Below are 26,020 nucleotides of genomic sequence, written 5' to 3' on the forward strand. Positions count from 1 at the left end.
GAATTTTTTTGTTTTGTTTTCAAGTTTTCTACAATGTGTATATGCTAGTAATCAAGGAGAGAAAAGCTATTTCAAAACAAAACAAAACAAAAAATCTACACTTACCTAGTTTTGCTCTTCTAAGGTTTGAACATGACATAATTGCTTCTGTTTCTAAGTCAATTTTAAATCACTGGAAGCCAGGCTAGGTGGCTCACATCTGTAATCCTAGCTACTTGGGAGGCTGACATGGGAGGATCACTTGAGGCCAGGTGTTCAAGACCAGCCTGGGCAACATAGTCAGACCCTATCACTACAAAAAATGTTAAAAATCAGCCAGATGTGTTGCACACCTGTAGTCCTAACTGCAAGGGATGACAACTCAAGCCCAGGAGTTTGAGACTGCATTGAGCCATGATTGTGCCAGTGCACTCCAGCCTGTATGATAGAGTGAAACCACATTTCTCTCTTTTTTGCTTTTGAGACAGGGTCTCACTCTGTTACTCAGGCTGGAGTGCAGTGGAATGGTCATGGCTCATTGCCCCCTCGACCTCCTGCGCTTGAGAGATCCTTCCACCTCAGCCTCCCTAGTAGGTAGGATTACAGGCATACGCCACCAATCCTGGCTAATTTTTTATAGAGATGGGATCTCAGTGTTGCCTAGGCTGGTTACAAACTTTGGGCTCAAGCGATCCTACCACCTCAGCTTGCCAAAGTGCTGAGATTATAGGTATGAGCCACCATACCAGGCCAAGACCTTGTCTCTTAAAAAAAAAAAAAAACTGAGCAAGGTAGCTTACGCCTGTAATCCCAGAGTTTGGTAGACTGAGGCAGGCAGATCACCTGAGATCAGGAGTTCAAAACTACCCTGACCAACATGGTAACACCTCGTCTCTACCAAAAATTAAAAAAAAAAAAATAGCTGGGCGTGGTGACATGTACGCGTAATCTCAGCTACTCAGGTTGCTAAGGGAGGAGAAACGTTTGAACCTGGGAGGTGGAGGTTGCAGTGAGCCAAGATCGTGCCACTGCACTCCAGCCTTAGTGACAGAAACTCCGTCTCAAAAAAAAAAAAATTCTCCCACTCTGTAGATTGCCTGTTCACTCTAATGATAGTTTATTTTGCTGTGCAGAAGCTCTTTTAACAAACAAATGAAAACTTCTATATTCAAAAGAGTACTGCCTCTTTTGAGGTTGTCCCTTATGATGGCTAAATACTACAATTGGTCAAAGTATGCTTAGATACATTTGGACTACCCTTTATAGATATATTGCTTTGGGAATCCTTATATAAGAAAAAATATCTTTTGGGGGATGGATTTCAATTTCTAAAATTGCCATAAGTCATTCAGAGTCAAACTAGAGATATGTGAATGAATAAATTGATAAATACTTTATTGTTTAAAAAAAATCAACATGAGTTGTGGGAAGATAGACTTAGAGCCTGGACATGTTTTCAGTTGTGTTTTTTTTTGGACACGGAGTTTCGCTCTGTCACCCAGACTGGAGTGCAGTGGTATAATCTTGACTCACTGCAACCTCTGCCTCCTGGGTTCAAGCAATTCTCCTGCCTCAGCCTCCTGAGTAGCTGGGACCACAGGCGCACGCTGCCACATCCAGCCAATTTTTTTTTTTTTTTGGTATTTTGGTAGAGACAGGGTTTCATTGTGTTGCCCAGGCTGGTCCTGAACTCCCGAGTTCAGGCAATCTGCCTGCCTCGGCCTCCTAAAATGCTCGGATTACTGGTGTGAGCCACCGCACCCAACCTGTTTTCAAATTTTTGCTCCCCCTTCTCAACATTCTTTTTTCTTCTGTTTTCTTGGGACAATGTGTAGCAATTAAAATTCCTTTTTCTGGCCGGGTCAGGTGGCTCACACCTGTAATCCCAGCACTTTGGGAGGCTGAGGCAGGCAAATCACCTGAGGTCAGGAGTTGAAGACCAGCCTGGCTAACATGGTGAAACCCCATCTCTACTAAAAACACAAAAATTAGCCAGGTGTGGTGGCACACTCCTGTAATCCCAGCTACTTGGGAGGCTGAGGCAGGAGAATCACTGGAACCCAGGAAGCAGAGGTTTCAGTGAGTTGAGATCATACCACTGCACTCCAACCTGGGTGACAGAGGGAGACTATGTCTCAAAAAAAAAAAAAGAAAACAAAACAAAGTAAAAATTTTTAGAGTAAAGCAACTAAAGATATTTTTACTGACCAGAATAATATTTAAAGCTTTTATAGGAATTCAAAGATGACCAGTTGCTTTCCTTTATTTTGCATTTCCCTTTCACTGACAAAGCATTAGCATGTTGTTTTTATTTGCTAAACTTTTGATAATGGTTTTAAGAAAAAGAAAAAAAAAAAACGCCCTGAGAAAACTAATAAACTGATCATTATAACTAGCTTTGCATCCGTCTGCCCACCTTTTTTGTTTGTTTGTTTGTTTTAGTTTTAGTTTTTGAGACAGAGGCTCTTGTTGCCCAGGCTAGCGTGCAATGGCACATCTCAGTGCTGGGATTACAGGCATTAGCCACTGCACCCAGCCCTGCCCACCTTTTAAAATAAACCTGAAAGGATATAATCTTTATGTCATTCATTGAGAAATTTTGTCCATTGGCCTAGATTTATAATCCATTCCTCAAAATCAGGCTGAAATCATCTGTTAAACCAGAACAACATCAGGTCACAGTTCTTCATTCTTCAAGATGATTAAACAGAATGGGCTTTTAATGCTTGATCTATTTTATAAAATGTCTTGGCTGGGCACAGTGGCTCACACTTGTAATCTCAGTACTTTGGGAGGCCGAGGCAAGCGGATCACCTGAGGTCAGGAGTTCAACACCAGGCCAACATGATAAGACCACGTCTCTACTAAAAATATAAAAATTAGCTGGATGTGGTGACAGGAGCCTGTAATCCCAGCTACTAGGGAGGCTGAGGCAGGAGAATCGCTTGAACCTGGGAGGCAAAGGTTGCAGTGAGCCAAGATCACACCACTGCATTCCAACCTGGGCAATAGATTGAGACTCTGTCTCAAATAAATAAATATGTAGATACATACATGTACATACATACACATATAAAATGTCTTTATGAGCTGTGTGGATGTAGAAATAGGAATTGGAGTTTAGATGAACCATGTTAATTTGTAAATGAGGACTTTAGATCAAATTGTGAATACTACTCTTTTAATAGAGAGATTCAGGAACAAACAGTACACTAACTTTTCTTAGAGTAATTTTTTAAGAGGAAAAAAATAATAAAATTAGTTTCGCTTGTAGAATTTTTGATAACCCCTGAAGATCATTATACTTCCACTGGGCTTTGGAATTGGGCAGATAGAAAAGGGTTCATGAGACAATAACATTCCTTCTTTCATGCAAGCTGAAGCAATTTTAGTGTTAAATCTTCAGAGTTGGGGAGGTGGAGGGGTTTTTATTTCTGAAATTTTTCCTTAAAGAGTTTTTTTTTTTTTTTTTGAGACGGAGTTTCGCTCTTGTTACCCAGGCTGGAGTGCAATGGCGCGATCTCGGCTCACCGCAACCTCCGCCTCCTGGGCTCAGGCAATTCTCCTGCCTCAGCCTCCTGAGTAGCTGGGATTACAGGCATGCGCCACCACGCCCAGCTAGTTTTTTGTATTTTTAGTAGAGACGGGGTTTCACCATGTTGACCAGGATGGTCTCGATCTCTTGACCTCGTGATCCACCCGCCTCGGCCTCCCAAAGTGCTGGGATTACAGGCTTGAGCCACCGTGCCCGGCCAAGAGTTTTTTTTTTTAACTCTAGATAATTTGGAGAGGTTAGAAAGCCATGTTTGAAAGTAGACAGTATTTTATATCATTGTGATAATCCTGAATATTCAATTATATATCTGGCTATTTTTCATTCAGTATCATAAGTATGTTCTAAAGTAATTTTTTTTTTTTTTTTTTTGAGACGGAGTTTCGCTCTTGTTACCCAGGCTGGAGTGCAATGGCGCAATCTCGGCTCACCGCAACCTCCGCCTCCTGGGTTCAGGCAATTCTCCTGCCTCAGCCTCCTGAGTAGCTGGGATTACAGGCATGCGCCACCATGCCCAGCTAGTTTTTTGTATTTTTAGTAGAGACGGGGTTTCACTATGTTGACCAGGATAGTCTCGATCTCTCGACCTCGTGATCTACCCGCCTCGGCCTCCCAAAGTGCTGGGATTACAGGCTTGAGCCACCGCGCCCGGCTAAAGTAATTTTTAAAATCCATTATGAGCTTTCTTCAGCACTGTCTGGAAGAAAACAAAAAATGAAAAAAACTCCTTATGAGCATAATTTTTAACGATGCTTTAAGTTGCTTTGTTTTCTTTCCTTTTTTTGCAAGTAGGCAACTTTTAAAATCTTTAACCTTCAGAGTTGTTTTAAGGTGTGTCTTCAATGAAGTTTGAATAAGGAAGGGCACTTTGAATATTTAACTAAGTAGAAATTCTGCACCAAGTGTTCACTGTCTGAATTGACTGAATTCGCATTGTGCAATTTTAAAATTTTAAAAATGTGTAATATTTGACCCAGAATTTTCTTCTAGGTATTCAACAGAAATACACACACAAATGAATATTTCTTTACTTTTTTTTTTTTTTTGAGACAGTCTTACTCTGCCACCCAGGCTGGAGTGCGGTGGCACGAACTCAGCTCCCTGGGGCCTCTGCCTCCCAGTTTCATGGGATTCTCCTGCCTCAGCATCCCGAGTACCTGACATTACAAGCATGCACCACCATTTCCGGCTTTTTTTTTTTTTTTTTTTTTTTTTGTATTTTTAGTAGAGATGGGGTTTCACCGCGTTGGCCAGGCACATCTCAAACTCCTGACCTCAGGTAATCCACCCACCTCGGCCTCCCAAAGTGCTGTGATTACAGGCTTAAGCCACCATATTCAGCCAACATTTTTTTAGTAATAGCTAAATACTGTAAGCGACCTAAATGTACATCAGTAGTGGCTTGGATAGATAAATTACAGTGCATCTAAAATGCAATACTATACAGTCATTACAAGGGATGAAGAAGTATAGTTACTGATATGGAATGATATCCAAAATAATGAGTAAATGAAAAAAGTTACCACTCAGTGTAATGTCATTCCCATAAATAATATTAATAAATATAAACATATGACAGAATATGTTTATAAAAATCTAGCCAGGCGCGGTGGCTCACACCTGTAATCCCAGCACTTTGGGAGGCTGAGGCGGGCAGATCACCTGAGGTCGGAAGTTCCAAGACCAGCCTGACCAACATGGAGAAACCCTGTCTCTACTAAAAATACAAAAAGTAGCTGGGTGTGGTGGTGCATGCCTGTAATCACAGCTACTCGGGAGGCTGAGGCAGGAGAATCACTTGAACCCAGGAGACGGAAGTTGCGGTGAGCCGAGATCGCACCATTGCACTCCAGCCTGGAAAATGAGTGAAACTCCGTCTCAAAAAAAAAAAAAAATCTAGAAAAGTACCCATTAAACTGTTAATAGTGATCATCTAGAGAAGATAAGATTCCAGAACACTTTCACCTTCTAAAGTATACATTTCTATATTGGGATTTCTCTCTTTTTTTTTTTTTTTGAAATAGAGTTTCACTGTTGTCACCCAGGCTGGAGTGCAGTGGCATGATCTCGGCTCACAGCAACCCCCACCTCTAGGATTCAAGCAATTTTCCTGCCTCAGCATCCTGAGTAGCTGAGATTCAGGTGTCTGCCACCACACCTGGCCAATTTTTATATTTTTAATAGAAACAGGGTTTCACCATGTTGGCCAGGCTGGTCTTGAACTCCTGACCTCAGGTTATCCACCCACCTCAGCCTCCCAAAGTGCTGGGATTACAGGCACGAGCAACCTTGCCCAACCTACAATTTGTGTGTGTGTGTGTGTGTGTGTGTGTGTGTGTGTGTGTGTGTGTGTTTTAGATGGAATTTTTGCTCTTTTTGCTTAAACTGGAGTGCAGTGACACAATCTTGGCTCACTGTAACCACTGCCTCCTAGGTTCAAGCTATTCTCCTGCCTCAGCCTCCTGGGTAGCTGGGATAACAGGCACGTGCCACCACACCCAGCTAATTTTTTGTATTTTTAGTAGAGATGGGGTTTCATCATGTTGGCCAGGCTGGTCTCGAACTCCTGCCCTCATGTGATCCACCTGCCTCAGTCTCCCAAAGTGCAAGGATAACAGGCGTGAGCCACTGCGCCTGGCCTACGGTTGTATAAAGTCAGGACAAAACAAAGTCCACTATCCGAAGATCTTATTCTGTAAATCTGAGATTCTCCATTAGTCATGAGACAGTGGACAGTTCCATCGGTTTCAGTTGGTCCTAAAATTTTCTTTTTTTTTTTTTTTTTTTTTTGAGACGGAGTTTCACTCTTGTTACCCAGGCTGGAGTGCAATGGCACAATCTCGGCTCACCACAACCTCCGCCTCCTGGGTTCAGGCAATTCTCCTGCCTCAGCCTCCTGAGTAGCTGGGATTACAGGCACGCATCACCATGCCCAGCTAATTTTTTTTGTATTTTTAGTAGAGACGGGGTTTCGCCATGTTGACCAGGATGGTCTCGATCTCTTGACCTCGTGATCCACCCGCCTCGGCCTCCCAAAGTGCTGGGATTACAGGCTTGAGCCACCGCGCCCGGCCTTAAATTTTTCTTTAGATAGCAGTTTGGTCATGAGATTTAATGATCAAATGGTGAACTTCAGTATGTACGTGCTAGGTCTTCCTGCTCAGATATGCCAAAGTATTAGCCCTCTAATATAGAATCTTTCTTATGAATGGCTGGAGAATTCACTAAGTTAAATAGATACACTAAGAGGGAAATAACCTTTAAATATAAATAATTGTATTTTCCCTTACCCCCAGGCTATTCTGCATCTAAATTTGTTTCAATCTGTTCTAAGATATTACTATAGATGACAATACTATAGTCTTTATTGATCTTTCGTACCCACAGTACAGGGGGACACTTACTGTCCTCTTTTCTCAGTTATTATGTTTTTCTAAATCCAGTCTCTTTCTTGTAGTTATACAAGTTTTTGTTTTATAATTATTTTCTTAAAACTCTACATGTATGTTTTTATACTCTTGTTTATTATTGCATATTCTTTTTTTTTTTTTTTTTTTTTTTTTTTTTTGAGACGGAGTTTCGCTCTTGTTACCCAGGCTGGAGTGCAATGGCGCGATCTCAGCTCACCGCAACCTCCGCCTCCTGAGTTCTGGCAATTCTCCTGCCTCGGCCTCCTGAGTAGCTGGGATTACAGGCACGCACCACCATGCCCAGCTAATTTTTTTTTTTTTTTTAGTAGAGACAGGGTTTCACCATGTTGACCAGGATGGTCTCGATCTCTTGACCTCGTGATCCACGCGCCTTGGCCTCCCAAAGTGCTGGGATTACAGGCATGAGCCACCGTGCCCGGCCATATTCTGAATAAAAAAGTTAAAAACTTGGAAAGTTTTACATGTTTTGAGATGCTACAGTAGCAAAGGGTGACATTCAAAAATGTAGTTTCTTTATCCTGATCTTCAGCATTTCTTTGTACTTCTTCTCATTTATAGTTTTGTCGACAATCTGATGTCACTGTCACTGAAACAGAAGTTATAAGGTCAGGAGGAAACGAGACCATAAGGAAAACTTTCTTCCAGTTGCTTTAATGTTGGCTAAAATGTTTGCACACCTGTTAAGATTTATTACCAGAATAACCTATAAATTACGCCTACATAAATATGTGTTCTGAAGTAAGTTATAGTTTAACCTTAATTAGATAGATAAACTATTAAAAAAAAAAAAAGTGTGGGCCGGGCGCGGTGGCTCAAGCCACCCACTTTGGGAGGCCTGGGCAGGTGGATCACCTGAGGTCAGGAGTCCAAGACCAGCCTGGCCAACATGGTGAAACTCCATCTGTACAAAAATACGAAAATTAGCCAGGCATGGTAATGTGCGCCTGTAGTCCCAGCTACTCAGGAGGCTGAGGCAGAAGAATGTTTTGAACCCAGGAGGCAGAGGTTGCAGTGAGCCGAGATCATGCCATTGCACTCCAGCCTGGGCAACAGAACAAGACTCCATCTCAAAAAAAAAAACCTCCAAAAAGCAATAGAGAGAAAAAACAAATGGAAAATATAAAAGAGAGGTTAAAGACAGGTGGTTAAAATAAGAAAGACCAAAGTCCCAGAAGGAAAGAATAGAGAAAATAGAGAAGAGCCAAAGTGCTTAGAGACCTAAGAGCTGCGAATTACTGAGACTAAGAAATGAAACCACAGGTATAGGAAGCAGAACATACATCAAACAGAATAAATAAATTCATGCAGTCATGTTATCGTCAAATTGCAAAATACCAAGAGAGAAGATCTTAAAGGACCAAAGAAAAGATACACCACCTACAAAGAAACCACAATCAATAAGAAAGATAAATTTCTCACCGCTGTATCAGAAGCCGGAAGAGGAGGGCATACTATCTTCAATGTGACAAGAGAAAATGATCAACCTGGAATTTTATGTCCAGAGAAACTGTCTTTCAAGGAAGATGGTGAAATACAAAGACGTTTCAGATAAGCAAAATAGAAACTGCTTCCAACAGACTTTCACTTAAGGAAATTCTATTTTAGGAGGAAGGAAAATAGTACCAGAAAGGAAGTCTGAGATACAAGACGGAATGGTGAGCAAAGAAATTCGTAAGCACCTGTGTAAATCTAAACAAGTGCTACCTGTAGAAAATAATAATGATGAGACTAATTTATGAGGCTAAAAAAAGAAAATATTGGACAACTAAGAGAGTGGTTAAAATACTAATTTTTAAAAATTAATGTGTCATGCATATTAAAATTTTAAGGATAACTTCTAAAAGTATATAACTTCCAAGCAAATAAAGAGGAAAATTAAATTTAAATTTTTTTTAAGAAAAGTTATTTTAGGCCGGGCGCGGTGGCTCAAGCCTGTAATCCCAGCACTTTGGGAGGCCGAGGCGGGTGGATCACAAGGTCAAGAGATCGAGACCATCCTGGTCAACATGGTGAAACCCCGTCTCTACTAAAAATACAAACATTAGCTGGGCGTGGTGGCGCGTACCTGTAATCCCAGCTACTCAGGAGGCTGAGGCAGGAGAATTGCTTGAACCCAGGAGGCGGAGGTTGCAGTGAGCCGAGATCGTGCCATTGCACTCCAGCCTGGGTAACAAGAGCGAAACTCTGTCTCAAAAAAAAAAAGTTATTTTAGCTAGGTGTGGTGGTTCATGCCTGTAGTCGGAGCTCCTCGGGAGGCTGAGGCAGGACAATGTTTGAGCCCCAGAGTTCAAGTCTACAGTGAGCTATGATGGTCCCACTGCACCTCAGCCTGGGTAACAGGGCAAGACCCTGCCCTGTCTCTTAAAAAAAAAAAAAAAAACAACAACAACTTAAAAGGTTTTCTGACGTCTGTTATGCTGCATAACCTCTATAAGCCTCAGTTTTCTGATCTTTAATGTGTGGATAGTAGTAGCACCTCTTTATAGGGTTGTTGTGAAGATATAATTAGATAGTGCGTGTAAAAAGCTTAGCACAAATCTAGTACCTCAGCACACATCTAGTATATAATAAGTATTCAATAGACATTAGTAATTAGACATTACTGCTATTAGACAATACCAGTGGCTCTCTTATATATGTCTTTGTATATTCCCTATACAAAGGGAAGGGGAGCTAACATTTTAAGTGTCTGCTATATGCCAGTACTATACTAAATGCTTTCTTATATGTTGCATCTCATAGAACCCTCACAACAATTTCGTGAAAATACATACATATTAGTGTCTGCATTTTATAGATGAGGACACTGTATTTCAGAAAGGTTAAATAACATACCCAACTCACTTAACTACAGTAGGTTTCTACTATACCTCCCATTGAAAGAATTTCAAATTAATACATATCTAGGAGGATTAAAAGCTCAAATGGTTTTTACTTTTGTCTGACTTATTTTACCCCACTCTGAAATTTAATGTCATGGAAACAAATTTCAAAAAAGCCAAAATTTTCCTCAAAAATTAAAATTTTTGCATGTCAATCCAGGCACAGTCGCTCGTGTCCGTAATCACAACAGTTTGGGAGGGCAAGGTGGAGGAATAGCTTGAGACCAGGAGTTCCAGACCAGTATGGGCAACATAGCGAGACCTTTTCTCTACAAAAAAAAAAAAAAAAAACTTTTGTAAAACAGCCAGGCATGGTGGTGCACACCTGTAGCCCCAGCTACTCAAGAAGCTGAGATGGAAGGATTGCTTGAGCTCAGGAGGTCAAGGCTGCAGTGAGCCATGATCTTGCCACTGCATTTCAACCTAGATAAAAGAGTGAGACTCTGTCTGAAAAAAAAAATTGCACATCAATTATTGACTAACAGCAAACCATAGGAATTCGCTTATGATCTTGAAGTCAAACAAAACATTTGGGGGTGTTTAAGAGGATTCAAGAAGCACCGGGTGCGGTGGCTCAAGCCTGTAATCCCAGCACTTTGGGAGGCCGAGGCGGGTGGATCACGAGGTCGAGAGATCGAGACCATCCTGGTCAACATGGTGAAACCCCGTCTCTACTAAAAATACAAAAGACTAGCTGGGCGTGGTGGCGCGTGCCTGTAATCCCAGCTACTTAGGAGGCTGAGGCAGGAGAATTGCCTGAGCCCAGGAGGTGGAGGTTGCGGTGAGCCGAGATTGCGCCATTGCACTCCAGCCTGGGTAACAAGAGCAAAACTCCGTCTCAAAAAAAAAAAAAAAAAAAAGAGGATTCAAGAAGCATCCTCTTCTCTTACTCTATACTTTGCTTTGAGTTCATGTGCTATGATATGAAACTAATCACAACAAAGTGACCTGTTCTTTTCTTTTTTCTAAGTTTTTTTTCTTCTTTTATTTTTTTTCTTTTTTAATATGGATAATGGAAGCACTGTGGTTTGTACGAAGCAGCCTGTTCTTAGGGTGCCTGCTGGAAGTCAGTATCCCTCTCAGAACATTCTTTCTCTTCTCTTTTCTCCTTTCCTAGGGTTACACATCTTTCTGGAATGACTGCATATCATCTGGCCTGCGAGGAGGCATCCTGATAGAGCTGGCCATGCGGGGTCGAATCTATCTGGAACCCCCGACCATGCGTAAGAAGCGACTACTAGATAGGAAGGTACTGAATCTTCTGTGAACGTCCACGGCTTATGGAAAGGCAAATACCAACAGTACATTTGGGAAGAACAGAAAGATTTGAGTAGTAAGATAAAATAAATATCACTGACTCAGCAGTCCCATTGTCTAAACAGGTTAATTATCCTATAGCAAGAAGGAGAAATCAAAGTATCCATAGTCCAAAGAGTTACAGGAAGCTCATGGTTTTGCCTGCCTTCTTTAAGAAAAATCACACTTAGGATGCTGTTGATTAAACTCTCTTAAATCTATCATTATATGGTTATAACATTATGAAATAGAGTATGTTGTGGGGAAGGGACTCATATGAGTCAGGTCCAATAACTATTCTGTTTCCTTCCATTTACTGCTAGTCCTTTCCAACCATACTCCTGTATCTATTTTCTTACTGAATTTTTTCACTCACAACTTCTTTATCATCCTAAGCACTCTACTACTGAAACTACTTCTTAGGTATCACCAGCTTCTTTTCTGTCTTCTATTTGTTTTTCTCTTTTTTTTTTTTTTGAGACGGGGTTTCACTCTTGTTGTCCAGGCTGGAGTGCAGTGGTGCCATCTCGGCTCACCGCAACCCTCTGCCTTCTGGGTTCAAGCAATTCTCCTGCCTCAGCCTCCCGAGTAGCTGGGATTACAGGCACGCGCCACCACACCTGGCTGATTTTGTGTTTTTAGTAGAGATGGGATTTCTCCATGTTGGTCAGACTGTTCTTCTCTTTTAACCTATATGTGGCATTTGACAGTTATTTATTTATTTGCTTATTTTTTTGAGATGGAATCTCACTCTGTCATCTAGCCTGGAGTACAGTGGCACAATCTCTGCTCACGACAACGTCCAACTCCCTGGTTCAAGCAATTCTCCTGTCTCAGCCTTCCAAGTAGCCGGGATTACAAGCACGCACCACCACACCAGCCAATTTTTGTATTTTTAGTAGAGACGGGGTTTCACCATGTTGGCCAGGATGGTCTCCATCTGCTGACCTTGTGATCTAGATGCCCATCTCAGCCTCCCAAAGTGCTGGGATTACAGGCATGAGCCACCACGCCTGGCCTCACACTTTTTAGCACTTTGAAAATTTCTCCATTCTTGGCCTTTGCTGTTATCTTACACTGTTGCTTCTCTGAACTATACACTGTTTCCTTACTTCTGGATTCCTTAACATCCAAGTCTCAGTTTGTATCCCTTGAGTGATTTTCCGTCCTTTCAGAGATATCATTTACCTTTATAGCTTCATCTGTCACCTTCATGAGATTCATTTTCAAATTTCTAGGCAGGTCTTGTTTTTCCACCTCCAGAAACATATTTAACTATTGGTTAGAAATTTCAACTTGGGTACCTCATATCATTTAAAACTAAACTTAGCAAAAAAAAAAAAAAAAAGAGAGAGAAAACCAAATTATCAACCTTTCCCCAAAACTGACTTCCTTTTCTGATTTCCTACCTTTATTTATGTATTTTTTATTTTTTTAATAGTGACAAGGTTTGCCATGTTGCCCAGGCTGGTCTCCACCTCCTGAGCTCAGGTGATCCACCTGCCTCAGCCTCCCAAAGTGCTGGGATTATGGCATGAGTCACTAAGCTCGGCTGTTTCCTACCTTTACTAATGGTTTCAAAAGTTGGTTTCCAGACTCAAAATGAGTTGTTACTACTAAAACTTTTCTCCATTATCATTCATATCCAGTTTGTCACTAGGGCTCACTCCAAATGTTATTTTTGTCTTCGTATCACTCCATACTATATTTTAAACTTCTTGAGGACAGGGACAGTATATTATCCTTCCTTACATTTCTTGCAACACTTAACCAGTAACATATATATGATATATTGAAAGACTTTAACTTAATGAAGTGAAGGAATCAGGGTTGCTTCTTTTTTTCTCAAAGGTACTGCTAAAGTCAGACAGCCCAACAGGTGATGTTCTACTGGATGAAACTCTCAAACACATCAAAGCAACTGAACCCACAGAAACTGTCCAGACATGGATAGAGCTACTCACTGGTAAGATGACTTAAAATAATATGTGAATTTCACACTTCGTTATCTTTATCCTACCCTGAAATTTGATAAAAGAAGTACCGAAATTCATCATGCTGGATGAGATAGATATGGTTCACTATTTAATTCTAATGAGGGACAGGAAAAGCATGATCGATTGATACCTAAAGTTTTCCAAAGTTTCACTTTTTCTTCTGTCATCCCACCCCAAAAACTCTTTAACAGTATTCTTCACAAGAAACTTTTTTTTTTTTTTTTTGAGACAGTCTCACTCTGTAGCCCAGGCTGAAACACAGTGGCACAATCTCAGCTCACTGCAACTTCTGCCTCTTGGGTTCAAGCAGTTCTCCCTGCCTCAGCCTCCTAAGTAGCTGGGATAACATATACCCACCACCACATCGGCTAATTTTTGTATTTTTAGTAGAGATGGGATTTCACTATGTTGGCCAGGCTGGTGTTGAATTCCTGACCTCAAGTGATACACCCACCTTGGCCTCTCAAAGTGCTAGTATTACAGGCGTGAGCCACCACACCTGCCCCTCCAGTGTATTTTTTTATTTCTGTTATTATAAGTTTTAGCTCCAGAATTTCCTTTTGGTCCCTTTCTCTATCTCTTTATTGATATTCTCGTTTTGCTTACACATCATTTTCCTGTCTTTGTCCATATTTTTCTTTATCTTTGAGCATCTTTAAGACAGTTGTGGCTGAGTGTGGTGGCTCTCACCTGTAATCCCAGGACCTTATAAGGCCAAGGCAGGTAGATCACCTGAGGTCATGAGTTCAAGACCAGCCCGGCCAGCATGGTGAAACCCCATCTCTACAAAATACAAAATTTAGCTGGGTGTGTGGTGGGCACCTACAATCCCAGCTACTTAGGAGGCTGAGGTGGGAGAATCACTTGAACCTGGGAGGTGGAGGTTGCAGTGAGCCGAGACTGTGCCACTGCACACCAGCCTGGGCAACAAACAAAAGCGAAACTTGGTCTCAAAAAAAAAAAAAAAAAAAGACAGTCGGAGCCGAGTGTGGTGGCTCACACCTGTAATCCCAGTACTTTGGGAGGCCCAGGTGGGCAGATCAGTTGAGTCCTGGAATCCGAGACTAGCCTGGTCAACAGTAAGACTTCATCTCTATAAAACATAAACAGGCTGGGCGCAGTGGCTCATGCCTGTAATCCCAGCACTTTGGGAGGCCAAGGCAGGCAGATCATCTGAGGTCAGGAGTTCAAGACGAGACTGACCAACATGGAGAAACCCCATCTCTACTAAAAATACAAAATTAGCCAGGCATGGTGGCCCATGCCTATAATCCCAGCTACTCTGGAGACTGAGGCAGGAGAATCGATTGAACCCAGGAGGTGGAGGTTGCAGTGGGCAGAGATCGCACCATTGCACTCCAGCCTGGGCAACAAGAGTGAAACGCCATCTCAAAAAAATAAATAAATAAATAAACAAAATTAGCTAGACATGGTGGTATCTAGCTGTAGTCCCAGCTACTCAGGAGGCTGAGATGGGAAGATCTCTTGGGCTGGGGTGGTTGAGGCTGCAGTGACCCAAGATCACACCACTCTACTCCAGCCTGGTGACAGAGCAAGACTCCGTCTCAAAAAAAAAAAAAGTTGCTTTCAAGTCTTTCTCCAGTAAATCCAACATATAGTCTGTTGATATATTTTATTCCTTTGAACGGGCCATATTTTCCTATTTCTTTGTATGTCTTACGATTTTTTGTTATTGTTGAAAACTGGACATTTGAATCTTTTTCCATCCTTTTAGTTTCAACTTGTTTGTATCTTCAACTCTGAAGTGTGTTTTCTGTAGACAGCATACAGTTGGATCTTTTCCTGGTTTTTGTTTTTTGTTTTTTGTTTTTCATTCAGCCTGATAGTCTGTATCTTTTGCTTGGAATATTTAATTCATTCACATTTAATGTTATTACTGATATGGTTAAATTTAATCTGCCATTTTTCCCTTTATATGTATCTCCCTTTTTTGTTTTTGTTCTTCTGTTTCTTTTTTGCTACCATTTTTAGATTAAGTGAATATTTTCTAATAAGGTAGATTTATGTAGTGGATATTTATAGTGTAATGTTTTAGTTCCTTTAATGATTTTAAAGTTTATTTTTGTGCTGTTTTCTTAGTGATTTCTCTAGGGCTTATAATATACATCCTAACTTACGAAAATACTTTCAGGCCGGGCGCGGTGGCTCAAGCCTGTAATCCCAGCACTTTGGGAGGCCAAGGCGGGTGGATCACGAGGTCAAGAGATCGAGACCATCCTGGTCAACATAGTGAAACCCCGTCTCTACTAAAAATACAAAAAATTAGCTGGGCATGGTGGCACATGCCTGTAATTCCAGCTACTCAGGAAGCTGAGGCAGGAGAATTGCCTGAACCCAGGAGGCGGAGGTTGCGGTGAGCCGAGATCGCGCCATTGCACTCCAGCCTGGGTAACAAGAGCGAAACTCTGTCTCAAAAAAAAAAAAAAGAAAATCTACTTTCATAGATTTTATACCACATTTAATTGGTATAAAATTTATACCACGTTTAATTCCAAGAAAACTTTACTTCTATATAACTCTATTCCTTCTCCCTCTTTTTTTGTAAATATTGCTATATGTTTCTTTTTTTGTTTTTTTGCTTTTGAGTTTTTTGTTTGTTTTTTGTTTTTGAGATAAGATTTCACTACGTTACCTAGGCTGGTCTCAAACTGCTGGGTTCAAGCATCTGCCCTCCTCAGCCTCCCAAAGTGCTGGGATTACAGGCATGGGCCACCGTGCCAATATTGTTACATGTATTACATCCATATGTGTTACAAATTCAACAATTCATTGTTATAATTATTACTTAAAGAAGAGAAGAAAACACAAATATATTCTTACAGAGTTTATTATATTTTTTTCTTTTTCTTTTTTTTTTTTTTTTGAGACGGAGTTTCGCTCTTGTTACCCAGGCTGGAGTGCAATGGCGTGATCTCGGCTCACCGCAACCTCTGCCTCCTGGGTTCAGGCAATTCTCCTGCCTCAGCCTCCTGAGTAGCTGGGATTACAGGCACGTGCCACCATGCCCACCTAAGTTTTTGTATTTTTAGTAGAGACGGGATTTCACCATGTTGACCAGGATGGTCTCGATCCCTTGACCTCGTGATCCACCCGCCTCGGCCTCCCAAAGTGCTGGGATTACAGGCTTGAGCCACCGCACCCGGCTTTTTTCTTTTTTTAATTTTATTTTTATTTCTTTGTTAAGCCACCATGTTGCAGAGTTTATTATATTAACCTTCTTATTTACCATTTCTGGTTTTCTTCATTTCTTCCTATGGATTCAAATTGCCATCTGATGTCATTTTCTGTATTCCAGTACAACTTTTTTCCCACCCTTTCTTTGTGCTATTATTACATTTCTGTGTTACAACCTTGCACAAAAGTTAAAAAATTTTTTTAAAGTTATAACTCAGTAATAACAATTATGTAAATATTGTTTTGTGCAATTGCTTTATAAATCATTTAAAAGATGAAATATTTATACCATGTTTTTCATTACTTAATTACTTTTACTATTTGTTCATATGGATTCAAATTACTGTCTGGTATGTCTTGCTTTCAGCCTTAACAACTTCCCTTTAGTTTTTAGTATTAATATTTCTTTTTTTTTTTTTTTTTTTTGAGAAGGAGTTTCGCTCTTGTTACCCAGGCTGGAGTGCAATGGCGCGATCTAGGCTCACCACAACCTCCGCCTCCTGGGTTCAGGCAATTCTCCTGTCTCAGCCTCCTGAGTAGCTGGGATTACAGGCATGCGCCACCACGCCCAGCTAATTTTTTGTATTTTTAGTAGAGACGGAGTTTCACCATGTTGACCAGGATGGTCTCGATCTCTTGACCTCGTGATCCACCCGCCTCGGCCTCCCAAAGTGCTGGGATTACAGGCGTGAGCCACCGCGCCTGGCCAGTATTAATATTTCTTATAAGACAGGTCTGCTAGGAGTGAACTCTTTCAGATTTTTTTTTTTTTTTTTTTTTTTTGCGACAGAGTCTCACACTGTTGCCTGGGCTGGGGTACAATGGTGCGATCTCGGCTCACTGCAACCTCTGCCTCCCAGATTCAAGCGATTCTCCTGCCTCAGTCTCCCGAGTAGCTGGGATTACAGGTGCCCACCACCACACCTGGCTACATTTTTGTATTTTTAGTAGAAATGGGGTTTCACTATTTTGGCCAGGCTGGTCCTGAACTCCTGACCTCATGATCCACCCACCTCGGCCTCCCAAAGTGCTGGGATTACAGGCATTAGTCTTTCAGATATATTTGATCTAAGAATGTATTTATTTTTTAGAAATTTTTCTTTGCTCTTTTTTTTTTTTTTTTTTTTTTTTTTTTGAGACACAGTCTCACTCTGTCAGCCAGTCTGGAGTGCAGTGGCATGATCTCAGCTCACTGCAACCTCCAACTCCTGGGTTCAAGTGACTCTCCTGCCTCAGCCTCCTGAGTAGCTGGGACTACAGGCACCTGCCACCACACGTGCTTTGCTTTTATTTTTGAAAGACAGTTTGCCAGTTATAAGATTCTTGGCTAACAGTTTCTACCCTCTCTTTGAGTAAGTCTTCTGGCCTGCATTTTTTCTAATGGGAAGTCAGCTGTTAAGCTTATCAAAGTTCCAGTGTGATGTGATAAGTCATTTTTCTCTTCTGCTTTCATGATTTTCCATTTATCTCTGGTTTTCAGCATTTTTACTCTGATGTTATAAGGGTCTCTTTGTGTTCATCCTACTTGGAGTTCATTGAGCTTCTCAAATGTGTGGTTGAGTGTTTTTCATCATATTTGGCAAGCTTTTTGCCATTACTTCCTTGAGTATTTTTTCTGCCTCTTTCCTTCTGGTGCTTCCATTTTATGTATGTTTGTCAAGTTGATGATATTTCACATTTCTCTGAGTCTGTTTATTTTTCTTCATTCTCTTTTCTCCTTGTCCTTCATATTGCATAAGTTTGCTGATTCTTTCTTTTGCCAGCTCAGATCTATTGCTGAGATCCTTGAATTAATTTCTCATTCTGTTTATTGTACTTTTTTTTTTTTTTTTTTTTTTGAGTCTCGCTCTGTCACCCAGGCTGGGGCGTAATGCTGCGATACTGGCTCACTGCAACCTCCGCCTCCTGGGTTCAAGTGATTCTCCTGCCTCAGCCTCCCGAGTAGCTGGAACTACAGGTGCACAATACCACACTGAGCTAATTTTGTATTTTTAGTAGAGATAGGGTTTCACCATATTGGCCAGGCTGGTCTCAAATTTTTGACCTCATGTAATCCACCTACGTTGGCCTCCCAAAGTGCTGGGATTACAGATGTGAGCCACCAAGCCCAGTCTGTTGTACTTTTAGACTCTAGGATTTCTGTGGTTTTTCGGGGGGTTAAGGGGGATTTTGAGATGGAGTCTTGCTTCGTCACCTAGGCTGGAGTGCAGTGGCGCAATCTTGGCTTATTGCAGCCTCTGCCTCCCAGATTCAAGCAATCTCTGCCTTAGCCTCCTGAGCAGCTGGGATTACAGGCGCCCGCCACAGCTGGCTAATTTTTGTATTTTAAATAGAGACGGGGTTTCACCATGCTGGCCAGGCTGGTCTTGGACTCCTAGCCTCAAGTGATCCGCCCACTTAGCCTCCCAAAGTGCTGGGATTATAAGCATAAGCCACCGCGCCTGGCCTAAATGGTTCTTTTTTGTAATTTCTGTCTTTATTGATATTCTTTATATGATGAGTCATGGTTTCCCTTAGGTCTTTGCACATATTTATAAAAGCTGCTTTGTAGTCTTTGTAAAGTCCAACATTTCAGTGTTCTCGAAGGCAGTTTCCTTGCTTGCTTTTTTCCTTCTGAATGGGTCAGTGGGTCACAATTTACTCTTTGTATAGTTCATACTTTTTTGTCAAAAACTGGCCATTTTAGATACTAGATTGTGCACCTCTGGATACTGTACTGCAGCTGTCCCCAGTCTTTCTGGCACCAGGACAGGTTTCATGGAAGACAGTTTTTACACTGGCTTTGGGGACGGGAGGATGGTTTCAGTATGATTTAAGTACATTATCATTAGAGCCTCACAAGGAATGTGCAACCTAGATCCCTCCCATGTGCAGTTCACAATAGGGTTCACACTCCTGTGGGAACCTAACGCCACTGCTGATCTGGCAGGAGGCGGAGCTCAGCTTCACTCACCCATGGCTCACCTCCTGCTGCGCGCCCGGGTTCCTAACAGGTTACAGACGAGTACCAGTCCATGGTCCAGGGGTTGGGAACACCTGCTACATTGGTTTCTCCTTCCCACTAGAGTTGATTGTGTTATTTGCTTAGTGCTTTGTTTCTTTATTTAGTGACTTGCCTGCAGTAGCTCTCTGAAGTCTTTCTCTTGTAGTGTGCGGCCTCTGATGTCACTGCTCATATTTTCTTGCTTTTATCTTTCGGCCCAGCTGCCTGTGTGTTGCCAGTGGGTCCGCAGAAGCCACTCGCTAGTCAAAGGTTGTGCTTAAGATCCTTCAGCCAATTAGATTTTTTTTTTTTATCCTTTACTGTTGGATGTGTGTGTGTGTGATTTTGACACAGCTATCACAAATCAGGGAGTTTACATTTTGCCCCACATTCACTGAGGAACTAGCAGCTTGGAATTTCCCTCTCTGATTTCTTCTCAGAGAGAGTACATCCTTGGACATACACCAGGGCTGCATGTGATTTTTTTAATTTTATTTTTATTTTTCATTTTTTGAGATGAAATCTCACTCTGTCACTCAGGCTGGAGTGTAGTGGTGCAATCTCAGCTGACCGAAACCTCTGCTTCCTGGGTTCGAGCAATTCTCCTGCCTCAGCCTCCTGAGTAGCTGGGACTACAGGCATGCACCACAACGTCCAGCTATTTTTTTTTTTAACGTAGCTTCCTAGGAGTTGCCTCTGAGTTAGAGCAGCTTACTGTTCAGCCAGTGTTTGGTCAGGGGTTGTGCTTTAGCCCTTGGTGCCAGCGAAGTATCCACCCCTTTGTTAATGGATCTACATGTGGCCTGGGGAATACTCTCAAGTCAAGCCCTACGTCCTGCTCTGCTTGCTCCTGGGTGGATGCAGCCTGGTGCAGGCACACAGTCTTCCCAACCCTCGTGTTGGTCATGTTTCCAGAAGGGCTTTTCTTGGCTTTCTCTTTCTCTGGTTCTGCCTGTTAAATGTCTGGAGGCTTTGCCATTTGGGTTTTTCTTTTCTTTTTTTGAGATGGAGTCTTGCTCTGTTGCCCAGGCTGGAGTGCAGTGGTGCAGTCTCAGCTCACTGCAACCTCCACCTCCCAGGTTCAAGTGATTCTCCTGCCTCAGCCTCCCTAGTAGCTGGGATTACAGGCACACACCACCATGCCCAGCTAATTTTAGTATTTTTAGTAGAGACAGGATTTCACCATGTCAGTCAGGCTGGTCTCGAACTCTTTTTTTTTTTTTTTTTTTTTTTTTTTGAGACGGAGTTTTCGCTCTTGTTACCCAGGCTGGAGTGCAATGGCGCGATCTCGGCTCACTGCAACCTCCGCCTCCTGGGTTCAGGCAATTCTCCTGCCTCAGCCTCCCGAGTAGCTGGGATTACAGGCACGCACCACCACGCCCAGCTAATTTTTTGTATTTTTAGTAGAGACGGGGTTTCACTATGTTGACCAGGATGGTCTTGATCTCTTGACCTTATGATCCACCCGCCTCGGCCTCCCAAAGTGCTGGGATTACAGGCTTGAGCCACCACGCCCAGCGGTCTTGAACTCTTGACCTTGTGATTCACCCACCTCAGCCTCCCGAAGTGCTGGGATTACAGGCATGAGCCACCAGGCCTAAATTTTATTTTTATTTTTCATTTTTTGAGATGAAATCTCGCTCTGTCACTCAGGCTGGAGCGCAGTGGCCTCCATTTGGGTTTGTCATACCAGTACCATAGAGGCAGCAGCACCCTCGTCATTGCTCTCCACCAAGATCTCTATGGTTTTCAACACCCTGAGGCATAGAATTCTCCACACCGTGTTCCAAATGAAGCGAGTCGTCTCAGGCAGAGTTTTGTAGCTCCTCATTTTTCAGGCCTGCCTTCCCTCCTGGACAGGACTGCACAACGCCCGCTTCTCCTAGAGTGATCCCCTCCTGCTCTATGAGTAGGTGCTGGGGGAAAAGGTGTTAGGCCCTGGTTTTCTTGGCTTTCCTTTTCTGTTTCAGACTCTCTAATCTACGAACAAGCTGGAATGGGAGCAACTGAAGTCTCAGTATCGTCAGCCTGCCAGGCCTGGGCTGGAGCTTCTGCTCCACAAGTAGAGGAGAGATCCTCAGTCCTCTGAGCTTCACCAGCAAATAGAACTTCTGCAATACAGAGTAGAAATCATCCGGGAGAGACTAGTGTCCTCAAGAGAATTTGAAAAATACATAAATAATGTACAGTGTCACAGAGAGGTCACGTAGGAACAGAAATAAAGTCCGTAAGCTGTAGCAATAGGGAAGTCTTTGGTGACATTTTTTGAAGCTGGTTTAATGTGAAATATGGTTGGAGTCAAAACCAGATTTTAAAGGACTAAGGATTAATGAATTGAGGAATGAAGAAAGATTATAGTTTAACCACTCTAGGTTCCAAATAACTACGTTTTTCATTCTGCTATTCTCTTTCTGTTCATTATGTCCTATGTCTTTTTTCTCATAGGCGAGACCTGGAACCCTTTCAAATTACAGTACCAGCTGAGAAATGTACGAGAGCGCATTGCAAAGAACCTAGTAGAGAAGGGTATTCTGACTACTGAGAAGCAGAATTTCCTGCTATTCGACATGACTACTCATCCAGTGACCAATACAACAGAGAAACAGCGGCTAGTGAAAAAACTTCAAGATAGCGTACTAGAGCGGTGGGTAAATGACCCTCAGCGCATGGACAAGCGAACACTAGCACTCCTGGTGCTAGCCCACTCCTCTGATGTGCTAGAGAATGTCTTCTCCTCTCTGACAGATGACAAATATGATATGGCAATGAATCGAGCCAAGGACTTAGTAGAACTGGACCCTGAAGTGGAAGGGACAAAGCCTAGTGCCACAGAGATGATCTGGGCTGTGCTGGCAGCCTTCAATAAATCTTAAAGCCAGCAGGTGGGTTTCTCCTTTTCCCCTGCTGGCTGGTGACTGTCAGAGACCTCATCACTGAGTTTTGTGTGATGAGATGTTTTCATCATTTTTGTTTCCTTTTCTTGAATCAGACTTGTGATTTGGAGAGAGCAACTTCAGGGCTTCTCCACAGACCTTGGCCATTGCAAGCAGACCTTGTTTCTCTCCACACTTCCACTCCATAGGTGAATCAGCCGGGAGAACCCACACACGCCCAATGAACATTTTCTCCCATTTCTTGGTTTAGTTTCACCAGTGTGCTTTTGGATAAACAGAAATATCTAAATGGGATTTAGAGTTCTCCAGCTACAGAATGTGAAGGAGATAAAAAACAAACCATCTATTGTATTTTTCTAAGTTTGTTTTCTATCTTAAACACATGTTTTCACAGTCTTTGTCTCTCAGACTCTGCTAAATAATGTAACTTTTTTGAAATAACTGTTGCTGAACAGGGAGCAATGAGAAACAAAACTAATTTTTGGAGCAGATGGTCTCTGAAATTGTATATCCTGCTAGTGATTTTCTCATCTTTCCTTTTCTAACAACCTAATGAGAATGTCCCAGATTCAAATACCTGGATCTCAAAGTCCTAGAGCCAGAAATATATTATGTCATCCCTCTTAGCTTTATCTTGTGCCCTTATTCACTAAGGCAAAAGTCTAAATGAAGGAAAAAAATGTCTGTCTCAACACCTTGTTCATGCAATCAACATTAGAATTTGTAAGGGAGGAAGGGAGGTGGCATGGAAATTTTCATCTTTGGAGTACATGACTGTCCCGTTTCCCCCAGTCCACTTTGTTTTGAGACGAGGTCTTGATCTATTGTCCAGGCTGGAGTACAGTGGTGCTATCACAGCTGACTGCAGCCTTGACCTCCAGGGCTCAAGGGATCCTCCTGCCTCAGTCTCCCAACTAGCTGGGACTACAGGTACATGCCACCATACTGAGCTTTTTTTTTTTTTTTTAAATAGAGACAGGGTCTCGCTTTGTTGCCCAGGCTGGTCTTGAATTCCTGGGCTCGAGCAATTCTTCCACCTCAGCCTCCCAAAGTGCTGAGATTACTGGCATGAGCCACTGCACCTGCCCCTCCAGCTACTTTAAATGTCTGGCTGAATTGAAGGATTGAAGGAATTGTAAGTTTCAGTTGCTGAATATATCAGTATATCTGAACTCCAAAGCTTTTTCTTTCCTATTTTTGGTTTCCTGCATAAATTGATCAAGTCTGTCTATATGTAAGGGTTCTGGGAGTAGTTTTGTCTATATTTAATACATAGATGTGTTCCAGTCATCAGTCTTGTTTCAGTCTTGTTTCAGAGATTCTGGCCAAATCTCTAATAAGTTTTTCACTTCAGTAGTGAGGGCAATGAGAAGCTTTATTAAGAAAGATCCTATTTAGAGGGCTAACTTGGTGTCGAAAGCATGCTGATACAAAGTCCAGTATTTGAGGATATAAGGAGGATGAGCGTTGAGCTGTGCTCATGTGAAGCATTTATTATAGTGTAATGGGATAGTGCCTCTCGAGCATTACAGAATAACAGGCTGTCAAAGGGCTAACACAGATGACCCAGACCTGACATTAAATCCTCCTGATTAGAAGTAATTAAGTGAATGATTTATTCATTTATCTCCTCTGCCAAATCTACCTAGCCCACAAAAATCCCCCAACTCAATGAACATTTTGTTTTGTTTTGTTTTTCCCTTTAGATATCTCTTAGGTGAATAGAGATATAAATTGTAATAGTAAACAAGCTCTAAATATGAGGCTGAATAGAGCTTCAGTCTGGCTCTCTAACAGTGCAAAAGCTGGTCCATGTCTTGTCTCTACCTGATTTAGCTTTTTCTTTTCCTTGAACAATTCGGCATGAATTGAAACCAGGTTTTCCTGTGGAAAGTTTTAGCTTGATTGGGGGATAGAAGTTGAATTGAGTTCTTTCTTGCAACTCTTAGTGTTTATTTTTATATTATATCTCAATAAGACGAAGATGTCTTCAGTTTGAATCTGCATAATGTTCACTGCCAAACACCTTCTCATTCAATGCATATGGCCTTCACATTTCTGTATAATAAAGATCAATTATCAGCTCTCTGGTCTCTCTGTGCACAATTTTATAACTTAATTTGTTTTCATTGGAAATAAGGACTTTCTACACAAGGCTAGTAATGCCTCCCCTTTACACTAGCATACCAGCCTGGTTGGTTGGTTTGTTTGTTTGTTTGTTTGTTTGTTTGTTTTTGACGGAGTTTCGCTCTTGTTACCCAGGCTGGAGTGCAATGGTGCGATCTCAGCTTACCGCAACCTCCGCCTCCTGGGTTCAGGCAATTCTCCTGCCTCAGCCTCCTGAGTAGCTGGGATTACAGGCACGCGCCACCATGCCCAGCTAATTTTTTTGTATTTTTAGTAGAGACGGGCTTTCTCCATGTTGACCAGGATGGTCTCGATCTCTTGACCTCGTGATCCACCCGCCTCGGCTTCCCAAAGTGCTGGGATTACAGGCGTGAGCCACCATGCCCGGCCAGCCTGTTTTATCCTATGTAGAAAATGAGGGATACACGGTGGCTCAAGCCTGTAATCCCAGCACTTTGGGAGGCCGAGGCGAGTGGATCACGAGGTCCAGAGATCGAGACCATCCTGGTCAACATGGTGAAACCCCGTCTCTACTAAAAATACAAAAAATTAGCTGGGCGTGGTGGCGCGTGCCTGTAATCCCAGTTACTCAGGAGGCTGAGGCAGGAGAATTGCCTGAACCCAGGAGGTAGAGGTTTCGGTGAGCTGAGATCGCGCCATTGCCCTCCAGCCTGGGTAACAAGAGTGAAACTCCGTCTCAAAAAATAAAATAAAATAAATAGGCCAGATGCAGTCACTCACACCTGTACTCCCAGCACTTTGGGAGGCCAAGGCGGGCAGATCACCTGGGGTCGGGAGTTAGACCAGCCTGACCAGCAGGGAGAAACTCTGTCTCTACTAAAAATACAAAATTAGCCGGACATGGTGGCACATGCCTGTAATCCAAGCTACTTGGGAGGCTGAGGCAGGAGAATCGCTTGAACCTGGGAGGTGGGAGTTTGGGAGAGCTGAGATCACACCATTGCACTCCAGCCTGGGCGACAAGAGCAAAACTTTATCTCAAAGATAAGAATAAAAATCAGCCAGACATGGTGGCACACACTTGTAGTCCCAGCTACTTGGGAGGCTGAGGTGAGAGACCACTTGAGCCAGGAGTTCAAGGCTCCAGTGAGCCATGATCGCACCATTGCACTTCAGCCCGGGTGACATGGCGAGACTCGGTCTCTAAAACAAACAACAACAAAAATTTGAAGAGAGATAATCAGACTACCTAACTGGCTGCCAGAGAAACCTAACCGTGACACTCTTGTAAAACTACCCTCTTTGTGGCCAGGCATGGTGGCTCACACCTGTAATCCCAGCTCTTTGGGAGGCTGAGGCGGGTGGATCACAAGGTCAGGAGTTCAAAACCAGCCTGGCCAACATGGTGAAACCTCATCTCTACTAAAAATACAAAAATTAGCTTGAACCAGGATCTGGGAGGCAGAGGTTGTAGTGAGCTGAGATCGTGCCACTGCAGTCCAGCCTGAGCTACAGAGCAAGACTTCATCTCAAAGATAAAAAAAACTACCCTCCTCCACCCCACTCCCCACTCAACTCCTGAATTCCACCTCTAATCCCTCCCATTTAACATGATTTTAAGTGGAAAGCCGTCTGCTCCAACTCTCCCTCTTTAGGTGGCACATCAAATTTCATCAGTGATGTATTTTGGGGGGAAGATAGTTACCCTTCTTTAGCTGAACA

At 42.4% G+C, this 26,020-nt stretch overlaps 1 protein-coding gene across 5 annotated transcripts in view; it reads left to right on the forward strand.

The window, feature by feature from the left end:
- Positions 1 to 24,296, forward strand: part of GOLPH3L (golgi phosphoprotein 3 like) — a 40,272-nt gene extending 15,976 nt beyond the window's left edge. For 4 of the 5 annotated variants that reach the window (XM_074390115.1, XM_003941961.4, XM_074390114.1 and 1 more), the window contains 3 exons: positions 10,963 to 11,094; positions 12,993 to 13,107; positions 21,762 to 24,296. In XM_074390115.1, the coding sequence (XP_074246216.1) occupies positions 10,963 to 11,094; positions 12,993 to 13,107; positions 21,762 to 22,189 (675 nt within the window). In that variant the 3' untranslated portion in view covers positions 22,190 to 24,296. The remainder of the gene's footprint in view (positions 1 to 10,962; positions 11,095 to 12,992; positions 13,108 to 21,761) is intronic. The other variant, XM_074390116.1, reaches the window with a different exon arrangement.
- The last annotated feature ends 1,724 nt before the right edge of the window (positions 24,297 to 26,020 follow it).

The sequence above is a fragment of the Saimiri boliviensis genome, chromosome 19 (assembly GCF_048565385.1).
Source record: "Saimiri boliviensis isolate mSaiBol1 chromosome 19, mSaiBol1.pri, whole genome shotgun sequence".
NCBI lineage: Eukaryota > Metazoa > Chordata > Mammalia > Primates > Cebidae > Saimiri > Saimiri boliviensis.